The sequence below is a fragment of the Zalophus californianus genome, chromosome 11 (assembly GCF_009762305.2).
Source record: "Zalophus californianus isolate mZalCal1 chromosome 11, mZalCal1.pri.v2, whole genome shotgun sequence".
In the NCBI taxonomy this organism is placed as follows: Eukaryota; Metazoa; Chordata; class Mammalia; order Carnivora; family Otariidae; genus Zalophus; species Zalophus californianus.
In genome coordinates, this window is record NC_045605.1 from 63,318,271 (window position 1) to 63,344,941 (window position 26,671).

Here is a 26,671-nt window from a genome sequence, read left to right on the forward strand (position 1 = left end):
TATTTGATATAGGAGGAATTAACCTTTGGGATGAGGAGTCATTGTTTTCGACCTTACCAAGTGTTAGGGGAGGAAGAGTTAGGGGCCAAGGTCATGTGGAAGACGGGTAGAGGGGATCATCTATCTAATGGAGACAGGGACTTGCAAATGCACCCTGGACAATCCTGTCTTTTAGTGTCTCTTGCAGGGACCAAATGCAACCCAGATCTTCTGACTCCTGGCCAGAGTTCTTCCCATGTCTCATAGGTGCCTCAACCTTCCCCACTTTGGTAGATGATTGAGAAAGAACCATGGGTATTCTGGACCCACCCATGGAAGGAGATATTGAGGTCATTAAAGGCCTGGACAGCAAAGGCAAAAAAAAAAAAAAAAAAAAGGAAGATTTTTACCACTTTGCCCTAGGGACGTGATACATCTTCAGCTGGACCAGGGCCTGCAGGAATTACGTCCTATGAATTGCTGGCCTGTAGCTACAGGAAGAGGATTCTGCTTCTAGAGACTGAGAAAGCTCAAGGACTTCCTTACAAAAGGAGTTCCATGTCCTGATGGCTTGGCTCTGGAAGCATGGCTGTATACATAGCCATTGTTGTGCCCCTTAATACAATTCCTCTGAGCTCCATCCTCCGATTTTTCAGCTGTCAGCCCCGGGACAACCAGGCCTGTGGCTCCTTGTAACCCTCTCCCCAAGGGGCAGTCAGCCCTGTGCACTGGCTGTTCAGAGACAGGGGTGTAGCCAAACTTTCATTTTTTTCCTTGCTGTGCCTTTAAGAGCTGCCGGAATGCAAAGAGTCTGGAGGAGGGGTGGGGTCTCCCAACAGGACTTCTGGGAAAAGGATCTTGGGAATTTTTGCCAAAAACTAAACTGAGATTCCAAGTCGGAGAGGTTGGGGGTGGTTTGTGTTGGGTCAGGCCTGTGATTGGACTGCAGAGTCCACTAGGGAGGAGGAAAGCAGAAGTGGAACACAAAGAGCCAAGGAAAGGGGGGAAGCCCTCCCCACCCCCACCCCAATGCATGCTCACCCAGGCCTGCAAGAGGGTGCAGCCACTAGCCTGGAGAGGATCAGTGTGTGTGAAGGGTGATGGTAACAGATGGACCCAAGGAGCCCTCTACCCCAAGTCGACCTGCAAGGCCTCCAGGGACGGGCTTGCCAACAGCTGGACTTGATCACCGGCTTGCAAAGTGAGATCACGCATCTGGTGGAATAACAAGCAGGCTTGGCTCTCTGGCTGTTTTTAGAGGATTTTCACGGCAGTGGCTGGAAAGCAGGAGACCACCACCTGGACCCTTGGGTTTTCTTAGCACAGCAGAGGAGATTCCACCCTTGGACGGTTTGCAGGACAATGATGGCCCTCCGGCGAGCTTCTGCTGTCCTGGTTCTGTTCCTGGTGGCTCTTCTGCCCCCACCCCAGTGCGCCCAGGACCCGGGCATGGTGCACTACATCTACCAGCGCTTTCAAGTCTTGGAGGTAGGTGGCATCTGTACACCTGATCCGGGGTGCGGGCCTCCCAGAAGTCACCTTATCTTAGCCCAGCTTCCCTATCTACTGGGATGCATGTTCCCCCACGTAGTCAATGCCGAATACATTGCCAATATCGCACGTGAGAGTTTTCGTAGTCTAGTGGTTCAGAGCACCAACTCCAGAGTCCGGGCTGTACCACTCCCCGACCATGAGTGGGACTTCACTCCATGCTCTGATCTAGCGATTTTTCTGATCTGTAAAATGGGATGATAATAGAAGTAACCTCCTATGGCTACTCTGAAGATTTAATAAATTAATCCATACTTAGGACGTTACCTGGCATGGTGGTAAATGTCCAAAATGTTGTTGTTATTCAATAGTTCAATTTTTTAAATATAAAAATTAAAAATTTCGGGTCACTTTTTATTCATGTTTTACCACATCAGGATGGTAGCAGGTTTTTGCTTTTCTTTTTGTCTTTTTATGATAAAACATGAAGCCACCGTAAAAAGTCATGATGTACCAAGAAGCTACGTCTTAGCTTCTTTGCGGCGCCACGCTTGGGTTTAGAAATGAGTAGATTTCAGCTGCGTCAGATAGAAAGTCCTGGGGACGCTTATCCAGGCATGCTTCATTAAAATTTGTAAAAACCCCACATTTTTGCCACACAGACAGGCTCCCAGGGACAAATGTAACCCTCCACCCTAGTCCTTGACCTACTCCTGGCAATTATTTCATACTTAATCGCCTTGCTTCTATACAAGTTAAATTTTGATAAATTATTTATCTTCTTCCAAAGACCCTTTTTTTCCCCAAAGACACTTACCTCCAATATTTATTCTCTATATTTTCTTGAAAAATTTTGAAGTCCAAATTAGTTGATCATCTAGTTAAGTAAAATCACTCCAACGAGCAGGCTGAACGCATTTCCTAATGTTGTCCAGCCAACCAGCTGAGGCCTGGGGGGCGGGGGAGGTGATGTTCCGAGGCCAGCTGCTGCCTCACTTGTCGTCTTCTCAGACAGACCCTCCCCCGTGTGCCTCCTTGAAAGTGCCAGAATTACCCTCAACAGCAGTCCCTCTGACTTTAGCACTGACTCACCCTGGGATTAGCGCCGGCCAGATCCCTGCAGGTTTTCCTCGGGACCTGAAAAGTTGATCTGCGGACAAGGGTATAAAGTACAGACGAGTACTTTGATGGCTATGAATGTGGATTTGAAAAAGATAGGGGTATGGTTTGTATAGATCTCGCCATCCTGGTCAGGATCTGGAGGGGAAGTGAAGTCCCAAGGGTGGTCACTGATGGCCAGTGTGGACACTTACAAACAAACTGATACAGTCCCCACCCTGACGGATTCATGTCTGAGGGGTGCAAAAGAAATCAGAAGACCTATTTAGGGAGTTTCTCTCTCTCTCTCTCTCTCTCTCTCTCTTTCTAGCTCTCACTCTCTCTTTTCCTTAAAGTGAACAGTCTTACTGCTGTCTAGAGTCTCAATTTTTACAACTTTTATGGAGAGCATTTTGATAGACTGCGAAACGAGCTTTAAGTATACGTCCACTTTGACCCAGCCACCCCATTTCTGGTCTTCATTGACATTATTCTTTCTTTCAGTAAATATTTATTAAGTACTATGTGCTAGGCCCTGTGCCAGGTGCTGGGGATGGAGCTTACTTCTGGAAATCTACCCTAAGGTAATAACCAGATAAGTACACGAAGATGTAAATACAAAGATTCTTTTCCGCGTTGTTGAAAAGTCCATAAGTGTCCATCAAAAAGAGTCTAATAAAATAAATAATAGGACATCAAAGCAATGGAATTCTGTATCATTAAAATTATCATATAGCTATCTACTAATTAGTATTGAAATATGTTCACAGTGTATTAGCAAGTGAAAATATGTTACCAAACATTATAGTAAAATCACATTTTAAAATACATATTTATATATGTATGATGACATGCATGGGAAAACTTTTAAAAACTGATACACTCGCAAATCAGTGGTACTTTGAACTAAGGGATTACAGGTGATTTTTATTTTTCCCCCTTACGATGATTTGCACTTTAAAAATCTTCTTCAGTGAGTGATAGCTATTTATATTACTTGCCTAATTTAAATAATGAGCAATAATTTGAGCGTTTATTTTCTGACTGAAGCAAGGACTGGAAAAATGTACCCAAGCAATGAGGGCATACATTCAAGACTTCCAAGAGTTCTCAAAAAACATAACCACTATGCTGGGAAGATGCCAGACCTACACAAGTGAGTATAAGAGTGCAGTGACTAACCTGGTCCTGAGAGTCGAACGTGCACAACGGGAGATCGACTACCTGGAGTACCTGCGAGAAGCTGACGTGTGCGTGGAATCAGAGGACAAGACCCTGGCAGAAAAGCTCATCCAAGAGGAGGAAGAAGAGAAGAAGATCCGGACTCTGCTGAATGCAAGTAAGGGAACTGTGTCTTTGGCAGCTCTTCTAGGGACTCACATCAGAGACACAGATGCAGCACAGATAGGAGTCTGGCCAAGTAGGAGAGTAAGAACCCGATGTGTGGTTTTGGGTGCAGGTGCTGGGAGAGAAACCTTAGCAGGGAACAGGTGTCTGAAGGAAAGTCATTCTCAGAGAGCAGCTTTTCATTTCACAGAGAGATCCTAAAGGCCCCATGGAAGGTCAGAACTTCAGTGTCAGAGGTCAGCCCAGGAAGGGAATCTCCAGATAGACCTTGGTTTGGAAGAGATGTGTAGTCCCAGATCCTTCCAGGGAGGGTGGAAATTTGGTGGATTCTCCCAGTACCCTGGGAGTAGGGAGTGGCTACAAATGTGCCAAGAAACAGTCTGAAATTTTAAATGGCACCAGCCAACCCTCAGGGCTGGGGACTGCAGTGAATTATTACTGTGTGTATTGTCAGGATGGTGATATTTAGAGGATTTGTCCTAATCTGTGATCCCATTCAAATCACTTCCAGGCCATTAAGAATAATGGTTAGGAGCTCAAATTATAGTAACAGGTATCAAGTAAGGAAAACATAAATGAGAAAGAAAATTTCCTGTCCATTTTATTAAAACAATGAGGGAGACAAGTCGCCTAGCTCAGAGTCTGTATTCTGAGATGGTTTCATTGCAAACAGGAAAACTATTTATATTTAATTATATCTGCCCCAAATGCAAGAAACTCCATCAGGGGAATAAAAGCTGAGTGCCATCATTGTGCCAAAGCTTTCATACATCTTCTCACTGTAATCCTGATAAGAACTCTATGGGTCATTATAAGAAGAAGGGTGTTCCTAAATGAGGTGGCACTTGATCTGAGTTTTGAACAAAGTGTTAGAGAAGAATGAGCAGAGGGCATGTGAGGGGCAGGTACAACCTACTGAAGGCATGCGAGTATGTAACCCTTAACCTGAAGATCTGCAGGTATGTCTGAGTGGAAGCTCTGTGGGGCAGGTGCATTTGGGGAACAAGAAACAAGACTCAAGGGTTCAGCAGGACCCAGATAATGAAAAACCTTGCATGCAAAGCAAAAGGGGTTGAACTTGACTGGAAAAACAATAAAGAACCACTAAACCGTTTTCAGCAGGGGCATGACATGAAGGAAGAGGGAGAGATTTGAGAAAGACCAGTTGGGGGGGCTACTGTAATTTGGGGGACAAGTGATGGTGTCTGCATTAAGTGTCATTGAGATGGAGAAGGGCAGATGGATTTGAGAGCCATTGAGAGTTGGAATCCCCATGGGTTGGTGACTGATAATTAAAAGTGAAAAATGAGTGAGAAGGAGAAGTCCAGGACACTTACCAGATTTTTGGCTTAGGTCACTGGGTGGTGGGTCTCAAATATGTTGAGATAAGAAACCTAAGAGGAGTTTTGGAGCACTTATTACTCCACTATTTTTTTTTCAGAATACTTATTACTCTGAAGTCTTCTAGTTTATTTATTTGCTCACTGCTTATTTTCTGCCTCTCCATCTAGAAGGTCAGCTCTGTGAGAGCCTGGATCCTGCATTTTATGTTCAATGCTGTAGCCGAGTGCCTAGAATAGTATCTATGATCAACGCATATTTGTCAATGAATAACTAAGTGAAGAAATGAATGGATAGAGGGAGGTTTGTCAACACAGACAGAGGGGTTATTAGGTTTTGATAGAAAAGAGAACATCTTAATGCTGAGGCAGAAGGCAAAAAGAAGGATACCTATCTGAAATATGAAGCAATTGATTAAGTTGGTTGAATGAGTAAACGATTCTTTTTGGCTCTGACGTTGTCTTGATATGAACCACCCCCTCTGAGAGGGAAAAAGGAGGAAAAGGGTGAGAGTGATCTAGCAGAGGATGAACAGAGGCTGCCTAAAAAGCTGATGGGAAGGATTGAGTACCAATGTGACCTGAGCTGGAATGTGCCTGAACTTTCATGCCAGGGGTCAGGCAGGACCCCGGTCCTGAATGGTGATGGTTCAGGTTAGATCCCTGAGCTGCTCCTAATCCCTGGTCCTGCTAAGCCTCTCAGATCTTGGGGTCACCCCTTTTGTCTCCAGCTAGAGCTCAGCAGAGGTCCTGGTTCTGAACTTGCTGCTCTTTCAACCCTTATCCTCTGCTTCATCCCTCCGACACTGGAGGCCTGAAGTATTCCTTCTCCCAGCTCCATGGTGAGTGAAAACTTTCAACTTTCCACGATTGCTACTTCCATGCCTGTTGCCTCCGGAGCCCTCATTTGATGATTTGTTGGTTTAAGATTCAACAAACACTCTTGGCCCCCTCCTACTGGATGGGCCGTGTGCTACACGGTAGGGATAGAGGGCTGAGCACATGGTATCTGCCCCCTGCGCTGGCTTTCTTAATGCTCCTCTTGCCTCTGATCTTGCCTGCTGTCTGCTGTCACACAGACCTTCCCACAACACAAAATTAATCATATTAGTCCTCTGTGTAGAATTTTTTTTTCTGTTCTCCATCAATTATCAACACCAAAAATTCCATTCAAATCTCTTGGCCTTTTATATGGGAAAGGCCCTTTATGAAGTGACTCAAGTTGATTTTCAGCTGCTGCTTCTCCCATAATTTACCCACATGCAGTTGCAATTAAATATATATATATATATAAATTTACATTTACATTTATATATATACATGGCTTTTCTCATTCCCCCTTTCTGACTCAAAAATGCTGTGAATTCTCAATGAATCCCTTCTGCCAGGCAGATTGGCTTCTAGTGCTCCTGGAGTATCTCATTAAATCCTCCAAGGGAACATTAATACTCTCAACCACATGTATCTGTGTGTATTTACTCCTCAACCAGACCATGAGCATATGGAACATATGGACATCTTCATTTCTGTATTCACAAAGTCTAGGTCAGCGCAGCCCATGGAGGAGGCTATAAAAATTGTCTGTAGAAGAGATACTGATGGCAGAGTCCCCTCAGAGCTTAGTTTAGGGGAGGACAAACCTGTAAACAATCACAGCTGTGTGATTAGTATTGATCGATTATTTTCAGAGGCTCTCTGCTCAAGGATCGACTTTTCTGTATTTTGTATACTATGCCCATCCCCCACTTTTTCTTGTTTGCCATTTCAGTTAGTAATTATATGTATCTTAGTTTTCTAATGCCGAGTAACAAACTACTACAGATTTAGCAGCTTAAAACAATGCATACTCATTATCTCATAGTATCTGTGGGTCTGGAGTCCAGGCACAGCTTAATTGGACCCTTTGTTCAAGGTCTCAGGAGGGTACAGTCAAGGCCTTAGTGGGGCTCCATTCTCACCCGGAGCTCGGGGTCCCCTTCCAAGCTCACTGAGGTTTTGGCGGAATTCACTTTCTCGTGGCTGTGAGACTGAGACCCTCAGCTTCTAGAGGCTGCCCATCTACATCGGCAGCTCACAATGTAGCTGTTGCTTCTTCAAGGCCCGAAGGGGAGTGTCTCTCTTCAGGAAGTACCCAGTCCCTCTTAAGAATTTGTATCTCATGTAAGTCAGGCCCACCCCTAATAACTTTCTTTTGGATTAGCTCAAAATCAGCTGGCTTGGGACCTTAATTATACTGCAGAATCCCTTCACCTTTGTCTTGCAATGTCACCAAATCCTGGATGCTAGCCTGTCATATTCACAGGTGTTGCTCACCCTCAAGAGGAGGGGATTATGTATGCATGTACAGCAGGGGAGCGAATCTTGGAACTCTGCCTACCTCATTCTGTCCTTGGCCAGGAGGGACTGAGCCAGCTACAGAGCTCCTGCTAAAATACTTAAGACTCAAGTCAGCCCCCTTGTGTGGGCAAACACCTCAGGATTACAGGGCAGGGAGGGGTTGTCACGTCACAGGGTTTCCTTCATACATACATGCTGTCTTACAAAGAGAGTTTCTTTGGAAACCCTGAAGGGAGAGAATGGTGCAACTTCCTTGGGAGATTCGACCTTGTCTCAGGAGACTTCCAGAAAATTCTGACATCACTAAATGGTTTGCATCTGGGGTGCCTAGGTTGTTCAGTTGGTTAAGCATCCGACTCCTGATCTCAGCTCAGGTCTTGATCTCAGAGTTGTGAGTTCAAGCCCCACATTGGGCCCCACATTGGGCTCCACGCTCAGCATGGAGCCTACTTAAAAAAAAAAAAAAAAAAAGATGGTTTGCATTTACTCCTGGAATATTTCGCAGTCAACTAGGAAGGGTCAGATACTGGGGATGATAAATAAGACAGAATTGCCCTGTAATGAAGCTGTAGCCTATAGAGCTGTTCTCAAGTCTTAGCCTTTATTTAGAGACAATCCCCAAACGACATTCACATGAGAGCTGCAATCCCAGGGTTGTTCTGGGGTTAGGTCAAATTCTCAAATCTTTTTAACTCACACACACGCTCTCCTCCTGTCTCCCTCACTCCCCATCTCTTTGACACACACACACACACACACACACACACACACACACTCACACACACACACACTCACACACTCACACAGTCTAGAATGCAGTGAACGGTACTGGTACACAATCTGACTTATATTTAAAAGTCATTCCAAATCTTTGGCACTCTGTTATTAGTAAAAACAAATTTTGCATTGCCCTTGGCAGCTTATGGCAAAGCACACTGCCTCAGACACCCAGATTGAGAATTTATCCAACTAACAGTTTTTCGCAGATTCCGCAGGCTGTGTTCTTGCGTGGATAAGAGTATTAAACTCTTTCTACTTGTAAATAGCTTGTGAAGAAAAATTCTCAAGGCAGTCAAAACAAGCCATTAGAGCAGATTTTATTTTATTTCCTGTTTCATTCTAGCTCCTTTTATTGCAAGGGTGCACATAAGTGACCTCAAGTAACCCTCTGTCTCTTGAATTAAATAACTCCTATCTTTTATTAGATCATGTTTCAAAAAGAAAGTCTGTTGCTGCACACTTAAATGCCTGTGAGATCCATTCAGGTATTATAAACGTGCCTGCCCCATATTCAAAGCCATTAAAAGCAAAACAAAATAAAAAACAATAAACCCACTGGAAGCCAAATAAAACATCTCTGTGAGTCAACTCCCAAGGTCCACTCGTTTGTGACCAGTGCCACCAAACATGAAGAGATATATACCTCTAATTTGCAGCAATGTATTTACCATAAAGGAAGGGATTGAGAGTGTACACACAAGTGTAAGTGCAGGAGAGCGAGAGTGAGTGTGTGTGTGCACTGTGTGCACGTGTGTGCCCACACACATTCTCTACCCGGAAGGTGCTGCATTATGGGGCCAGCAACACCAAAGGTGTGTGTAGAGCTTTGCCTGTCCTGTCTCCTGCAGAGCCCCATAGGTCACTGCACTGGGTTCAGAAAGGCCTACATACATAGCACTTCTTCTTTTTACTTATGTGGAAGACCTGCAGTCTAGGAGGATACCTCCAGTCCCATCACTGTGGATACTACTAGAAGGTCCCAGAGTTATTTTAGCTGATGGCTTTTGGCTCCAGGTAGAGTGAACACCCATTCCTTCTGTCTCTAGCTCATTCATTTGCTCCCTAATTCAACAAATGTCACCTGAATTCCAGGCCTATGTTAGCATTGTGCCAGGCATTCAAGATGGAACATTGAATAGGGTAACATCTTTGTCCTCAAAAAGCTACAGCCGAGTGGGGAGGCCATCTAGACGAAGCCAGGGTCACAGCCAGAGTGATGAGCACTCTCACAAGGGGGGCCGGCGTTAAGCAATTGAAGGAAGGTCAGGGCTGCTGTGGGAGAGGTGGGGGAGGGACTGTAGTAAAAGTAACCCTCAAGCCAAGTTTTCATAATGGGAAAAGAACGGATTAAATGGAGAGCAGAGGAGAGGCTGCTTCAAGCAACTGGAACAGCCTGTGGGAAGCACAGAGGCCTACTGGCTCTTCATGTTCAGTCACAGAGAGCAGATGAAAGAACCCGACAGGAGCTAAGCTCCTCTGTGTTAAGCCAGTCCATGCTTTCAGCCTCTGGGCAATGAAAGTAAGGTGACTCAGCATAGCTAATAATTATTGAGGGCTTCTTACGTACTCAGTCATCTTTAAGTATCTATCTTATTGTTGTTATATCATCCAATTCTCACAGCACCCCTGTGTGTATGTACTGTAGTTATCGCCCATTTTCTACGTGAGGAAATCAAGGCACTGAGTGTGTGAGCAGTCTGTCCAAGTTCTCATGGCTAATGGTGGCCAGAGCTGGGCTGCAAACCAGGGCGGGCTGCCTCTCCCCTCGTGCTGTTGTGCTCAAGAGTGGCAAGCACGTTGTGTCAGGGCTCAGAGGGAGGTTGGGGAAGGCGATTCTGGCCACAGTGCACAGGGCTGACCGGCAGTGGGGGAGGATGGGTGTGCACCAAAGGGGGTTGGGGGCTGGGTGGGCCATCTCCAGGGTGGTCGCGGTGTCACGCAGGGTGGGAGCCCTCTGTGCCGAGACTCGGTGCCCGCAGTCAGGAGGCCCAGCTGTCTATGATCTCGGGTGGGACCCATCTGAGGACTGCGTCCTTCCTCTGGGTCACTGTGTGATGATGATTCCTAATCACAAACAGATTATTTTTTTTTAATTTTTAATAAAGATTTTATTTATTTATTTGACAGAGAGAGCACAAGTAGGCAGAGCGGCAGGCAGAGGGAGAGGGAGAAGCAGACTCCCCGCCGAGCAGGGAGCCAGATGTGGAGCTCAATCCCAGGACCCCAGGATCATGACCTGAGCCGAAGGCAGACGCTTAACCAACTGAGCCCCCCAGGCACCCCCCCAACCTAGCTTTCTTGAAATATTTTGTCATTCTCCACAAAAGTAACACCTGCTGATTAAATAAAAACTGTGAATATCAGGGTGCCTGAATGGCTCAGTCGGTTAAGCGTCTGCCTTTGGCTCAGATCATGATCCCAGGGTCCTGAGATTGAGCTCCACATCGGGCTCCCTGCTCGGCGGGGAGTCTGCTTCTCCCTCTTCCTCTGCCTGCCGCTACCCCTGCTTGTGTTCTCTCTCTCTCTCTCTCTCTCTCTGTCAAATAAATAAATAAATAAAATCTTTTAAAAAAAAAACTATGCATATCTGCACTATATTTACTCTATTTACCTCTATGTAAAGGGAGATAACACGCCAACAGCTGAACATGTGAAGTTAGAGTGTTTCTCAGCCTCATGTGTCACCGCTGCCTGTCCCTGTCCACCCGCTGCTCTAGGCAGTGTCTGATGTGCTGTTCTGAAAACAAAATGCAGTTCACACGCCCCTGCATTATTCCTGCTGTCTTCTCCAAGTCTCTCACAGTACCTGGAACAGAGCGGAAATCAGTATTTTCTGACCTTGAGGAACAGTTTATTAGAAAGTAGAGGCAGCTATTTGCCAAAGACTGCGTTAAGCCCTTTTGTCTGTTATGTTGTCCCCAGCCCACGACAACCCTGCCAGGCAGATACCATTATGACTTCTGGTCCGATGAAGAAACTACGGTGCAGAGTGTTTCATGTAGCCCTGTCTGCCTCCCACCCTCCTGCTACATTCAGAGGCTTGCTTCTCCGCCCCAGACACACCAGCTTCATGTCCGCCTCCATTTCTGCTCACTGTCCGGGTCAGTTTTCTGTTACCACAATAATGCAGCGTAGCAAACCCCTCTGTAACTTCATGGGTTAAAACCATAATCACTGATTATTTCTCAGGAGTCTGCAAGGCAGCAGGGCAGTTCTGGGCTGGGCTTGGCTGCTCTCGGCTGGTTCCCCAGTGGCACATGGCCCAAGGGATGACTGGCTGAGGCTGGTCTCAGCTCACATGGCTTGGATCTCCTCTAGATGGTCCCTGCTCTTTCAGGAGGTGATCCTGGACTTGTTCCCATGGTGGAGGCAGGCCTCTGAGAGAGAAAGCATTCACACTAAGGTCTGGTTACTTGTACTGAATTCTTTCGGCCAAAGCAAGTTCTAAGTCTGGCTCTAGAGCCCACCCTTCCACTAGGACCTTTGACAGCATCTCATAAGTCTTCTGGTCCTGATGCTCCTGGAAACAGGCATTAAACAAGATCCGTTTTTACGTAGGCAAGTTTCTATACGGAAGCCGTAAATTGGGCATTATTGTGACTGATGGTTTTGAGGCTGCTGCAAAGCTCAAGTTCAAGAGAGCAGGTCCTAGACTTTGAGACAGGATGGTGAGAACAGGATGAAGTGAGATTTAACTCACAGGAAGAATCTGGTACAATGTCAAAATGACTCTGTTTTCTAACCAGACAAATGGGAGAATGGCAGTACCACACATAGAAATTGGGAACGTTTCTATCCCTTTTAGTTTGCTAAGAATATTATTACAAGGAGAAAAACAAACAAAAAACACTATGCAAGAAACAAAATAAAACAAGGGCGCCTGGGTGGCTCAGTTGGTTGAGCGACTGCCTTCGGCTCGGGTCGTGATCCTGGAATCCTGGGATCGAGTCCCACGTTGGGCTCCCTGCTCAGCGGGGAGCCTGCTTCTCCCTCTGACCCTCTTCCCTCTCGTGCTTTCTGTCTCTCATTCTCTCTCTCTTTCAAATAAAAAAGAAAGAAAGAAAGAAAGAAAAGAAACAAAACAAGAAAACATACAAGGGCGCCTGGGTGGCTCAGTCGTTGGGCGTCTGCCTTCGGCTCAGGTCATGATCCCAGGGTCCTGGGATCGAGCCCCGCATCGGGCTCCCTGCTCCGCAGGAGGCCTGCTTCTCCCTCTCCCACTGCCCCTGCTTGTGTTCCCTCTCTCGCTATGTCTCTGTCAAATAAATAAATAAAATCTTCCTAAAACACACACACACAAACCAGCTCGGTTTTTAAATGAAAAATAAAAACAAAAAGTTCATAATTATAACCTTGGAATGCTTAAATGTTGCAACAGTCCGATAATTGATTCAAAATGGAGCTGTTTGGTCAGATGTTCCTCAGAGGACTGCCCACTTCAATGCCTCATTTCCCAAGAGCATTGACCCACCCGGATCCTCCAGGGCAGTGTTCTCAAGCTTCTAGTTTCAGGAACCCTTTTCATTTCTAGAAATTATTCAGGACCCCAAAGAATTTTTCTTGATGTAAGTTACATCTATTGATATTTACCATAGTCATAATTAAAATAGAAAAATTGTAATATGGGCCAGATGCTATTTTAGGACAGGACATACAGCAGTAAAAACAACAGATTAGACAAAGCCCTGCCCTGTGGGGTGTACATTCTATTGAGGGGAGTCAAACAATAAATAGGTTAACAGATAAATTTAAAATATGTCAGAGAGAGGATGATAAATCCCGTGGAAGAAAATCAGCTAAGGTGGGTGCCTGGGTGGCTCAGTTGGTTAGGCGACTGCCTTCGGCTCAGGTCATGATCCTGGAGTCCCTGGATCGAGTCCCATGTCGGGCTCCCTGCTCAGCAGGGAGTCTGCTTCTCCCTCTGACACTCCCCCTGACCCTCCCCCCTCTCATGCTCTCTCTCTCTCTAGCTCATTCTCTCTCTCAAATAAATAAATAAATAAATAAATAATCTTTAAAAAAAAAAAAGAAAAGAAAATCAGCTAAGGTGTGGGGGCTCTGGCAGCTGGCCAGCGCCCAAAGGAAACCTGTGAAGGAGGTTGGCCATGTCGATAGGCACCTCGCGGTGGGAGTCGGCCCGACTCACACGCCTGACTCGTACATCTCCCACATGTGCTCCTGTGAAGTTCCCAACTTGATGTCGAGGGACAGAACCATGCAAACAACCAGCCATGTATCAAATCTGTTTTCTTTCTCACAGAATCGTGCTAATCACTGACAAAGGGCAGCCTAGTGGGGACCTTGGAAGACTTTGAATTTAGTGCTGGGAACCTAGAAAAACCTCTAATGTAGATTTATTAGACTTCCATCTGACTCACCCAAACCAACATATAGAGCGCTTATTGTATTCCAGGCCCTTTTAAAGCCTGGATTCACCATCGTGCAAAGCCAAATCCCCTATGGCTCACTGAGTACCATTTCACACAAGCCAGCCTTCCTGCTCTCCTGCCATGCATCTACCCAGGCTCGCAAGGGTGTGAACGACCACCTGCTAATATCTGCTACCTCTTGCTATTAAACCTATCTGATTTCTGAGTTGGCAGAGTATGAGTTGGGATAGAAGTTTGAACACTAATACTGCATTCTCTGAATCAAATTGATTCTTGTGTTTGTGGACAGTAAGCAATAAGAGATTAGATAGGAAGGATACACGTGGTGGATCCCAGGCGCTCTGGATAAAAACATAAATAAGACCCAGCCCCTGTCTGAAGTGCTTGCAAGGCAACTGCGTAAGCAGATCTGATTCAGCACCATAACTGCTCCGGAAGAGACCTGCATGGAATGCTTTGCGCACACAGGAAGGAGCAACTGATTGCTCTGCAGGACCAGAGAATCTTATTTTGAAGGACGAGTAGATGTATCCCAGGTTAGTGAAGGTGAGCTAAGGAAAAATATGGGCACACTCTAAAACGTGTAAGAGGTCATGGCAAGTTGCTGACGAATGACCAGACTGGGGGTGGTGGGGACATGCCAGGAAGAGGTCAGATGAAGGATCTTGAGTGCCATGCTGAGATATTTGAAACTTATTCTGTGGGCAGAAAGCATGGAAACAGCCCTAATTTCTACAACAAATTAAGTCTGCACTGACAAGTTCATTTTATTATCGGGGAGCTTTTTTAGTTAATTGCTCATCTGAGAGCTGCCATCTTTGTCATTCTGGAGCCTAATGTTGTACCTGTCACTTGATAGGTTGACTAATGTTTATTAACATGAGTACAATCCAGGTAGTTGAAAAAGTCAAGTTTTATAGCACAGAATTTCAAGAAGCAGTCAAAATACTCATGATTTTATAGGAATTTTTTTTTTTTTTTAATGAATTCATCCCTCTTTTACCCAAGCAAACCTGGGCTCCCTCTCTGTTGTTATCTCGTGCATTCCATCACCCCCATCCTTGAGGGCTCCCTCCATCTACCCAGTCACTAAGACCTGACCCCTCTTTTCCTGAGTATTTCTGGAATCCATACTCATTTTTCCATGTCCATCATTATCTGGATTGTACTCACAGACTCTCTACCTGTTTCCCTGGACCCCTTCTCTCCCACCTCAACCCCTAGTCCATTGTCCACCAACATCCAGACCATAACTAGAGGGGAGTTGAGTCACTTCCTTGTAGAGGGACAAGTCTCACCATGTCTGGAGAGTGTTGCCCTTAAATAGGGGAAAAGTATTTTAAAAATTCAAATAAGTGATACTTGTATATGAAGTCACTATGAAGCCTTGGGCCAAATCCTCTCCTAATTGCTTGCCTGCAACTGTGCCTGAGGGAAAACCAGAGATTTGCATTCTCTGGTTTGCAGGTAGAACTTTGCTTGCCATTGTCTCTGTTAAATAATTTGCATCTTGACTGAACTCAGAGGCTTTAAATGTATTTCCTTCCTCAACCTTTTTCTCCTGCTATGAGAGAGAGAGAGAGACAGAGAGAGACAGAGAGAAACACAGCAGGGAGTTCGATCTTACCTTTTTACTCAAACATTAGAAGTATATTTTCTCCAAATTCCAAAAGAGGAATTTATAAAATTATAGACTCTCAGCCCTGAAGAAACTCCTAGAGAACATCCAGCCTAAACCCCTCATTTTAGGGCTAAGGGCAGATTGACAAAGGGACTTTTAGGGAGACACAGAGAAACCCAGAGACCGGGTTCAGACCATTCAGGTCTCTGACTCCCAGTTTTCCTCTACAAAGGAAGGACAGCACAAGGGGTAATTCTATGTGTCTGTATTCTCAGAACTGTCTCTCCCTAATCAAAACCATCTATCAACACTCTCTTCTTGTTTTGCTCTTTCTCTAAGGATTCTGCGTGTAGTGAGAGGAGTAGACAGAGAGAGGACAATGGTTGTTTAGTTTCTGCTGTATATTAAGTGAACATTTTCTCACTTGTGAGACATTGAATGTGCCTTGTTCTTAGACACAGTGCCCCTCTATAGCTGGGCTGTAAGCCTGCTGACTCTCCCCCTGGAGGGATGGGCTTGTCCCTGGGGGCTGGCTGGAGGTTTCCTGGCCCGCCCTGCCTCCGGGTTCCCACTGAGCTCAGAGGACCCATAGCCGGGTGACCTTCCAAGGAACTTGTCTGAGCCTTTTCTTTTCATTTGGAAAATGGAGATTAAAATATTGACCACTTAGGCATATTATAAGCACTTATTGCAAGTTGATGTAAATAAAAGTACTTCTCACCGTGCCAAGCATATTGTATATATTTGTAGATATTTATTAACTTCTCAAGCCTCTGTGCTTATTCTTCAGTCGGAAACAGTTTCTGAGCTTCTCTAGTGGCCCATGGGCCCCTCCTCTTCTCCATTAAAGACATTTATGAGCAGTTGCAGGCTTAAACCCTCATTCCTGCATCCTCCGCCCACTCCCGCCATTTGACGAGAACCTTGTGTCAGATTTTTAAATGAAATAATGGATTTGAAAGTATCTTAAAAGCCTTAAAGTACTTTACAAATTATTATTTACTTAAGACAGGCCTGTGGTCAGAACTCCAGATGCACAACACTAAGGAGGCTCTAGGAAAACATCTGTTTGAATGAAGCTATTTTCTTCATTAATTCAATAGATATTTATTGAACCCACAAAGCACTAAGTTAGGCAGTCGGGCACAATAGTCAACATGAAGACAAAAGCCCTGCTTTTGTGGAGCTTATAGTCGAGTGGGGGAGAAGGACAATAAGCTAGTGTAAATAAAACAGATGACAGAATTATGGAATATGGCAAGCAATCTCAAGGAAATAAGAAAGATGTTGTAGTAGGCCATGTTACATTTAGGGGCAGTAGTCACAGGAAGCCCCTCAGGGAGATGATACTGAAACTGAGGTGTAAAGGATGAGAGGAGCAGACTGTGGGGAGAAGAGGGAAAGGAGTACCCAAGGCAGAAAGAATTACAAATGCAAGAGCCACGAGGCAGAAAGGAACTTGACTTGCTCCCAGAATAGCAAGCCAGTGTGATGACAACCCAGTGAGCAAGGGGGAGGAGAGTGGAGGCTAAAGTCCCATAGACGGGCAGCTGCAATATCATGTAGCTACTTGAGGGCAAGATAAGAGGTTAGCATTTTATTCCAAGAGTGACGGGAGAATGGGTTTAGCAGCTCAGCCCCATAATGTATGTTTTTAAAAAGATTAATTCTCCTGCTTTGTGGAGAGCATATTGTAGGTAAGCAAGAGTAAAATCGGGGAGACAAATTGGAGATCCCTGGAGTGGTCTAGGCAAGAGGGGAGGATTCGGGGGACACAGGGATGGGTGGTGGGAAGAGGAGGAGAGAGACAGATCTGAGCATTTTAATTTAAGTATAACATAATTTAAAGGTTAGTTTTGTTATCAGAACTTGTATGTGGTGGGGAGCTGGAGAGAAAGGAGTTAAGAATGAAAAAGAATGACTTCTAGGGGGCGCCTGGGTGGCTCAGTCAGGTAAGCATCTGCCTTCAGTCAGGTCATGATCCCGGGGTCCTGGGATCGAGTCCCACATCGGGCTCCCTGCTCAGCTGGGAGCCTGCTTCTCCCTCTCACTCTCCCTCTGTACTCTCCCTCTCTCTCAAATAAATAAATAAAATAAAGTCTTAAAGATAAAGGAATGACTAGGTAAGAAACGTGGTTGGTGGTTTTTGCTTAAAATGGGAAGAGTAGGGAGAAAGAGAGTTTTGGGGATAAGAGTAAGAGTTCTGCATTGGACAGGTTAAGTTTGAAGATATCCAAGTAGGGACACTGAGCAGGCAGTTGGATAGGTGAATCTGGGGCTAAGTAGACATCCAGATAGGATGTCATTCCAGAGGCAAATTCAGAATTCATCATTAGTTAGAATTTACATGTATGCAGAACCATCAGATAGAATGAGGTGGCTCAGAGAAGAGATGTGAGGACAAAGCATTTACTCCTTGAGTGGGAGAGGAAAAAGAACCCACAATGGATGTCAAGAAAAAAATCCAGAGAGACGGGAGGACAAACAAGAGGAGGGGTGTTCCAGAATCTGGAGAAAAGAGTTTCAAGGGGAGGTAGTGATCGAGTCATCAAATTTTGCTGAGAAGTTGATTAGGATGTATGACTGAGAATTGACCCTTGGATTCGGCCACATGGAGGTTGTTGGCGACCTTGACAAGAACTGATTCTGTGGAATGGGCAGGAGAGTTTAGACCAGTGGAGGCCGGAAGCCCGATTAGAGCAGCTTAGGGCATAATTGGAGAGGAGGAAACTCCTTAATACAGAAGAGAAAGTGGATTATATAGAAAGTGGAAGTAAAAAACAGGGCCACGCTAGAAAGTTCTGTTTGTTTACCAAGAGGGACGGTCTAGGAGGGTAGGAGAGACTATTGAGGCTAAGTCCTTGGGTAGGTTTAGAGGGGATGAGAGCCACTGCAAAAATAAAGGGAAGAAGAGAATATGGGTTCAGATACAATTGGTGGTTAGAAAACTCATTCATTCATTCATTTAGTAAATACTGGCCTACTATGTGCCAGTTGCTATCTTGGGGGCAAGACATAGAGCAGTGAATGAAACAAATAAGAAAAACGCATGCTCTCATGGCATTTACATTCCGTTGAAGGGAATCAATCAATAAATATGTTAACAGAGGCATTTATACTATGCCAGAGAGCAGATAATAAGCACTTTGGAGAAAAATGAACTAGGGTAAGGGGGTTATAGGGAGCTGGAGAAGAGGGTTGCCATTTTTTACAGGGTGGTCAAAAAAGGCCTTAACGATGAGGGACTGTCTGAGAATGGGCCTAATGGAAGTGAGGGAGGACACCACCCATGTACATATCTTAGAAAGAAGGTTCCCAAGCAGAGGGATCAAAAACGTGACAAACTCCTGAGGCAGGAGGGTGCTTGGCACAATGTGCAGAATAGCAGACAAGCAAGTGTGACTGAATGAAATGCAGCAGGTGGGAGTATTGTAGGAGAGACCAGAGGGGCAGCGCAGGGACAGCTCACATGGCCTGGAAGGTAAAGACTTGAACTCTACTCTGAGTGAGATGGGAAGTCAGGGTGAGTTTTGAGCAGACCTGTGGCATAATCTGACTGACATTCTTAAAAGCTCACTACGGCTGCTGCTGTGGGGAACGCAGCACAGGAGTCCAGGACGCAAGAGTGGCCACCCTGAGGGAAACTGGTACAGCAAGGCAGGCAGGAGATGGTGCACTTCTCGGCTGGCTTCTGTTTTCTCAGTGAATAAGAGGCAAGATCTTCATACAAGAGTGAGGAGGGAAGAAAAGGTATGATAAGAGTGGATGATGAATTGATTAGGGGACTGTGATAGAATTGCTCTCCAAAGAGCTGGCGCTAACAAGCAGTTTGCTACAGTGCTTGTTTACCTGAGAACCTCTGGGACGTCTCTGGCTGTGCACCTCTCCTCCTCGTGTCCAGTTTCTCTCCCTTCATCCTGTTTCATGCCCTCTGACTCTAGAGAGTCCCCAGTTGGCCTGGAGAACCCAGGCATTTATTAAGAAGAAAATGACAACCCACTGGCCCAGCCAGCTTCTTATATCAAAGCCTTTGCAAAGACTTGAGGGAAACCCGCAGAGAGCTCAGTGGTCCTGGAGAGAGTGCTATACACTTGGCATCCCACTACCACATACTCCAGCAGTCAGTGAGGGAGGCCCATACCATTTCCATACAGACCTTAGCAGGATTTGAGAGATACCCAAAGGATTCCTCATGCTTCTAGTAAGCCATTCCTCCCCACCTCCACGACACTGCACCTCACAACAGACTGTCTAATGGGGCAGTCCCCACAACAAGTTCACCATCAGAGCTGATGACCCACCTTTCCTGAAATGACCTTTAGAACTAATTTCATCCTGGCCCCTATCCCTCTTTAACTTGGACACCACGAGAATTCCAAGACACTAAGGTCATCTGGAAGATAGCTTATTTAAGGGCCAGATGGAAATGGCTTCCACCACTTCTGTCCACATCCCACTGGACAGAAGACAGGTCAGTGGGTGCAGCCTAACTACAAAGAAAGTTGCAAATATGGAATGGAAGGAATATGGAGGAAAATGGAATGGCATTTGGTGAACAGAGACACTGTCTCTGCCATAAGCCAAGAAGAAACGAGTAGGAGGCATGCCCAGAGACAGTAGTGACCCAAAGATCAAAGGGAATGGAATTTCCAAGAAAGAGGAATTGGTCAATACTGTCATGATGTGGAAAGATGAAGTAAGATGTGAATAATAAAGGTCTGAGTTTTCAGTTAGGAAGTGATGAAGGGTAGTTTCTGTGAAGTTATTGTGAAGTGAACGATGAGAAAGAAGTTATTGTGAAGTGAAAGATAAGAAAGAAGTAGACCCAGAGAACATAAACTATTCTGGAGGAGAAACTATATAAAATGATAGAGTGAAGTAACTAGAGAGTGGTGCCTAATCGAGGGAGAATTATTTTTGAATGTAGGCAAGGTGTTTACAAGCTAAGGAACTAGCAGCGAAGGAGAAATTAGAGGTAACAGAAAGGTGGCAATTCATCTAGGAAGTCAAGAAGAAGCCAGGAAGGGGTGAGATCAGAGCACAAGTGAATGTATTAGTCTTGGACAGGAGGAATGATGTGGCCTCTTCTAAGATGTGTGGGAGGGTAGCCAGGTCGGAACACCTTAAGAAAATTTATATGAGGGACAGGAAGTGGAGGGACTTCATGTCTAATGGTGTTTATTTTTTCAAAGGAGTTAATCTACTGTTAGTAAAAGGACTGATGGGGTAATGTGTATGTATATGGTTGAGGGGGAGCAGATTGGGGGCTAACCATGGAGAGAGCAGTATGGTACTCAGGGCTCAGCTGAGGTTGGAGACCCCTTATGTGTAATGGCACGTTTGTGAGATTTTCTGCACACAACTCTCTGGGACGGAGCCGGATGTTTGACCTCATGCAGGATCGGGGATTTTTGTAGAGCGGGTGTTGTGGAATAACAAGCGGCTGGTGGGTGAGGGTACTGGTGAGAGAGGTATTACAGTAGTGTCAGCTACATAGGAAAGGAAGTTAAGAGACTGGGAGAAAGCAGAGGTTAAGGGACTGGAGGGCATGAGGAAATGGAAGAGCTGAGTCCGTGAGAACAAAGAAGTGAGAAATGGAGGGGTAAGGAATTATCGCAGAGGCTAGGATAGTAGAGTTTTACATTTCTAATAGGGAACCGTTTTGGGGGCGGGGGCGGGTATCCAGAGTATGGGCATGGGAGTGGGTTGCTAGAGGAGGTTGAAAGCAAGGTGCTGTGGAGTTGAAGAGGTTGAGGTGCTCAGGCTCTTGATGCACATGGGGTAGTGTCCCAGAGAGCTATCAGTGATTTAGACTAAAGGAGTTGATAGCATGAGATGCAAAGAAGGGAGGGCTTTTGCTTGAAGGTAGAGGAGCTGGAGAAATGTAAATCCCTTTTTTTTCCACTTCATCTTCCTCCACCTATTTTTAGACCCTTATGATCCCGTTTGGATTATAGAAGTACTCTCCTAATTGGTTTCCCTGATTTTTGGTTTCTCTCCCATGTATCCGTCATACACACAACTGCCAGCTTACTCTTGACCATGATTCACTCTTGCTCAAAAACTTCAGTAGCTCCCTCCCTGCCTATAGACTAGAATCCATATTCCTTAACCCCACCCTCAATGCTCCAGGCCCAGAGCTGGTTCCAATCCACTGCTTTGTTTTACGCATCTAGTTTGAGGCAACAGCAAATATTTAGTTTATATTGGTTTAAATTCTGCACTACTTTACTAACACAAGTCGTGAATGTGGCTTTGTGAATTGTGAAGAATGTTATTCCCAACCATCTCAGAACGGTACCCATTAAGGGTCAATTCAAATGTAGATTATCCCCTTCCTCAAATGATATCACCATTCTCTGTCCTTTTCTAAAAAATCCACTTTAAGCTCTCTATTGTAGTGAGTCAGGTACCTATAAAGCAAGAACCGTTCCTAATTTATCATTGCACCTTAAAACGTTTGCACCCCAGTTTATAACACCTAGCTCAGTATCTCACCTTTTGTAGGTACCCAGCGTCTGCTGACTACATGCATGCATTCATGAATAAATAAATGAATGGATGAGTGGAGTTCTTACAATGTTCTAATAGGATTATTAAGGGCCAGAATCCTTAACTAGAAGGTGATCTCCTCAAGGTTAGGGTTGATATTATATTTTTTATCCTTAATACTTAGTTAGCATGGTTCTGGGAGCATTCTAATCTAAGTCCACAGTAGATACTTGGTAAAAGCTTGGCAAATGGAATTGAATCAGGCAGCTTCATCCCTAAATGATTCTCACTGTGTCAACCCCAAGGAGGTGAACAGGGTCTCTGACCCAGCAAATAGCTGTTTATATCCTGACTTGAATAAAACGTTGACTCTTATAATTGGACAGCAGCTCCCTTAACAGAAACCCATTTATTCATTTAATTCTTTGATTTTTTTTAAACCATACCATAAACTGTGATTGATCTATGTGTGATAACTTTATTCTAGACACTGAAGGAAAAAAAGTAATCTGTGAGAACAGACACATGAAAAGATGCTCAACATCACTTATCAGGGAAATGCAAATCAAAACCACAAAGAGATATCACCTCATACCTGTCAGAATGGCTACTATCAAAAAGAAAGAAATAACAACTGTTGGCAAGGTTGTGGAGTATAAAGGAAACCCTGTCTACTATGAGTGGGAATGTAAATTGTTGTAGCCACTGTGGAAAACAGTAAGGAGGTTCCTCAAAAAATCAAAAATAGAACTACCTGATGATCCAGTAGTTCCACTATTGGGTATTTAATCCAAAGAAAACAAAAATACTAAATTTGAAACGATACATGCATCCCTTTGTTTATTGCACCATTATTTACAACAGCCAAAATATATAGGCAACTTAAGTGTCCATCATATGAGCGGATAAGGAAGGTGTGGTGTATATGGAATATTATTCTGACATGAAGAATGCAATCTTGCCATTTGTGATGACATGGATAGATCTAGAACGTATTATGCTAAGTGAAATAAGTGAGACAGAGAAAGATGCCATATGATTTCGTTTATATGTGGAATTTAAAAAAAAAAAAGGCAGAAACAGACCCATTAATACAGAGAACAAACTAGTCGTTGTTTTGGGGGAGCAAAATGGGTGAAGGCCAGTGGGAGGTACAGGCTTCCAGTGACAAAATGAATAAATATGGGTAAAAGGCACAGTATAGGGAATATAATCAATGGCATTGTCATAGCATTGTATGGTGACAGACGGTAGCTGCCCTTGTGAGCAAGCATAACAGAGAGAGAAGTTGAATCACTGTGTTGTACATGTGAAACTAATGTAACATTGTATGTAAACTGTGCTTCAATAAACAGAAAATACAAAAGTAATCTGTAAGAAAAGCAGACATCTCATGTCTATAAAGTACCTCTCCTTTTTCTCCTGTTTGGCCAGGCTGTGACAACATGTTGATGGGCGTAAAGTCTCTGAAAATAGTGAAGAAGACTGTGGACACACATGGCTCTTGGATGAAAGATGCTGTCAGCAATTCCCAAAAGGTTTATTTCCTAGTTGGATCCAGAAACAAAACTGTTTGGGAATTTGCAAACATGCGGGCATTCATGGAGGATAGCACCAAACCAGCCCCGCGGAAGCTAATCCTAACACATTCCTGGCAGGGAACAGGCCAAGTGATCCACAAAGGTTTTCTGTTTTTTCACAACCAAGGGACTCTCAATGAGATCATCAAATATAATCTACAGAAGAGGGCTGTGGAAGATCGGATGCTGCTCCCAGGAGGGGCAGGCCGAGCACTGGTCTACCAGCACTCCCCGTCGACATACATTGACCTGGCTGTGGATGAGCATGGGCTCTGGGCCATCCACTCAGGGCCAGGCGTCTATGGCCATTTGGTTCTCACAAAAATTGAACCTGGCACACTGGGAGTGGAACACTCATGGGACACTCCATGCAGGAGCCAGGATGCCGAAGCCTCCTTCGTTTTGTGTGGGGTTCTCTATGTGGTCTATAGTTCTGGCGGCTATGGCCCTCACCGCATCACCTGTGTCTATGATCCGCTGGGCAATATCAGTGAGGACGATCTGCCCAAACTGTTCTTCCCCAGGCGGCCAAGAAGTCATTCCGTGATCCATTACAACCCCAGAGATAAGCAGCTCTATGCCTGGAATGATGGAAACCAGATCATTTACAAACTCCAGACAAAGAGAAAACAGCCTCTGGAGTAATGCAGTACAGCAAGGAGGGAGAGCACTAAGGCTGTGGTTGCTGCTCCCTGGGACACTGAGGCCACAGCCCCTTTGCAATACAGTATCCCTCTGATCACATACAGGGATAGGGACTAGAACTGGGCTTGCATACGCATCCTTCCCCTGGATGTTACGGCCTGAGTTATCTTCCAAGAGCGTAGATGAGAGTCTATCATTCGGAAATTTTCAACCCCCATCACCCATCCAAACCTCCTGGCTCTCAAGGCTTTGCACATGCTGATCCAGCTTACGGCCTGCCTTTCCTTTACCCCCACCTCTCCATCCCCCTCCCCTGCCAACAATTAGCAATGTAGCCCACCTCCTAATACTCCTGGCTCCTGTCCTGACCTTTCCTGATGCTCTTTCCTCTTTCTTAAATGCCCATTGGTATTCTTCCGTTTTTCACTGCCCAACTAAAGTACAATTTCTTATTGATGTTTAATCTCTGTGTCCCCCAGCTCTGCCCCTTCACCAAGCTGAGGAGATACAAGAGGAAAATAAAGCCACTCACGTTTAAATACCACTTGGCAGTTACAAAGTGTTTGCTCCTATGTACATCATTTAATTCTCACGCCACCCTGTGAGATATGCAGAAGAGGTCTTTATAATTGCCATTTTAGAGATGACAGAAGTTTAGGTGAGCCATTCAGAGGAACACAGCCTCAAAATGAAAATAGGTCTAGAAAATACCGCAAATCCCATAGTCTTTCCATTGCCCAAGGGAGCATCAAATACGTATGTGTGTTCACCCAGCCTTTTATAAGCAATATGTATGTTCAGCGTCTCATCCTAAAAAATCATGGTCTGTCCCCTGCGGCTGGTTTTCATGTCTGCAGAAGACCTTTCCGTAAGACCTTCAAAAGCTACTTCCTCCAGAAAACCAGCCTACAGCCTAAGGGTGAGGACCCCACCTGCAGCCTCATCTTGTCCTGCCTTCCCCTGTGTCTCTTTCCTTGCTGGAAACACAATAAAACCGACACTAAGCAAATAAGCCTCATCAGGTTAGATTTGCGTACGTGCCCTCAGCAGCCAGGCTTGCAGGAAGTGTTGCCTGAGATTGGACTCGCTGTGAAGCTCCCCAGCACACTGAGGCCCTGGGGAGGGAAAGCTTCTGGAATCTGGATGGAAGCCAGGTAGCGGGCCAGTGACTCCCTGTCACAGCAGGCCTGCCAAGTGGCACAGGTGACAGAGGACAGCTGTGATTGTGCAGAGGGGCTTCTTCAAATCTTTCCCACATGTTTGTCCAGTTCAGCCCAGTGTGGGTCACCAGCACAGGCTGTGGTGCCAGTCTGTGTCATGTGCTGAGGCCTCTGCCTTTCCAGGTTAGTCACATGAGAGGGTTTGTTTTGTGTGCTTGCAGCTGTTTTGCCAACTCTGCCAAGCTTAGGGTGGGACCACGGGCGATGAAGAGACGTTTTTCCCCCAGAGCATTTGAGTAGAGCTTTGGCAGAATGGAATTACTCACCCCATGTATACAGCACAATTACCCACAGTTCTAATAGCTACACAGCCCCGATCTGTTGTGGAAGGAGGCAGGTATGGGTACATAAACATGGTGATGGGCCCCACTCCATGGGTTTACAGACATCGTGTACCACGGGGGTAAAATACCATTACCTATTTCACGGGAATAAGGCAGGGGACTGCCTCAGGAGGAGGGTAGAGTGGGATTATCGGTGAGTGGAATTATGTGTGGGTCCCGCACGCAGAGTTCCTTTAGAGGCCAAGAGGAGGGTTGCCTTTCATCTGTGATACACTTGGATTTGACAGTTCTAAAGGGTGCCCCTGCCACTAACAAATTAAATTCCTGCAGCTAGAATCACTCTTTTAGGTCAAGACATCGTCTCCCTGTTAAATGGGCCACTTTGTTTCCGGGGAGCCAGGGCAGGACAGCATATGGGCCCACAAACATGGTCTCCGGCTTCTTTCTGGTGAACTGTTCAGCTCTGGGGTCTCTCGTCAGATCTTAGTCAGGATGAAAGTCCCTATGACCTATGGCAGTGGTTGTAAAGTAAACTTGACTGTGCATAAGAATCACCTGAGGAGCTTTTAAAGCTCTCAATACCAGGCCATACTCCCAGATCTTTAAATCACAACCTCGGGAGGCAGGACCCAGACAGCAGATATTTTAAGCCTCCTCCCCCCAAATGGTTCCAAAGTGTGAATAAACTTGAGAGCCAGTGACTTAACACCATTTTTTAAGGTAATTAAAAAAGAAGTAGTTGTATCATCCTAAGAACAAATTTGCATTTTCTAGGGGCTGAGGTTGGGACAGTGTGTCCACCGGGGCAGTAACATGTGGGATTTGGAAACACCCATGAACTCATGTGAACTGCGTAGCGCCTAGGTCTACAAAAGCCTCTGCTGCTATTTTAAGGAAGTGAAAGAGAACTGCAGGGTGTCCTGCTGTAACACAACTCTCATGGGCCCCAGCCTTCCTCTGCTGGCTTTGCCTTGGGTCTGCTTCTGGCCACGTTCCTGCAGTGACCAGAGTCTCATATTTGCCGGGGTGGCTTAAGTTCTGTTCACATGTAAAAGTCTTCCTGGCAC

The 26,671-nt window shown here is 45.3% G+C and overlaps 1 protein-coding gene across 1 annotated transcript; it reads left to right on the forward strand.

Annotated features, from left to right (window-relative positions):
* Nucleotides 1-792: 792 nt before the first annotated feature.
* Nucleotides 793-25,100, forward strand: OLFML1 (olfactomedin like 1). The gene is made up of 3 exons (XM_027577799.1): nucleotides 793-1,467; nucleotides 3,619-3,907; nucleotides 23,310-25,100. The coding sequence occupies exons 1-3, from the start codon at nucleotides 1,342-1,344 to the stop codon at nucleotides 24,098-24,100; spliced, it is 1,206 nt and encodes a 401-aa protein (XP_027433600.1). The 5' UTR covers nucleotides 793-1,341; the 3' UTR covers nucleotides 24,101-25,100.
* Nucleotides 25,101-26,671: the final 1,571 nt, after the last annotated feature.

Excerpts from the sequence above, each read along its gene's own strand:
- OLFML1 (XM_027577799.1), top strand. The coding sequence starts at position 1,342 with ATGATGGCCCTCCGGCGAGCTTCTGCTGTCCTGGTTCTGTTCCTGGTG. Across the intron at positions 1,468-3,618 it reads AGCGCTTTCAAGTCTTGGAG|CAAGGACTGGAAAAATGTAC; the intron begins GTAGGTGGCATC and ends TTCTGACTGAAG. Across the intron at positions 3,908-23,309 it reads CCGGACTCTGCTGAATGCAA|GCTGTGACAACATGTTGATG; the intron begins GTAAGGGAACTG and ends CTGTTTGGCCAG.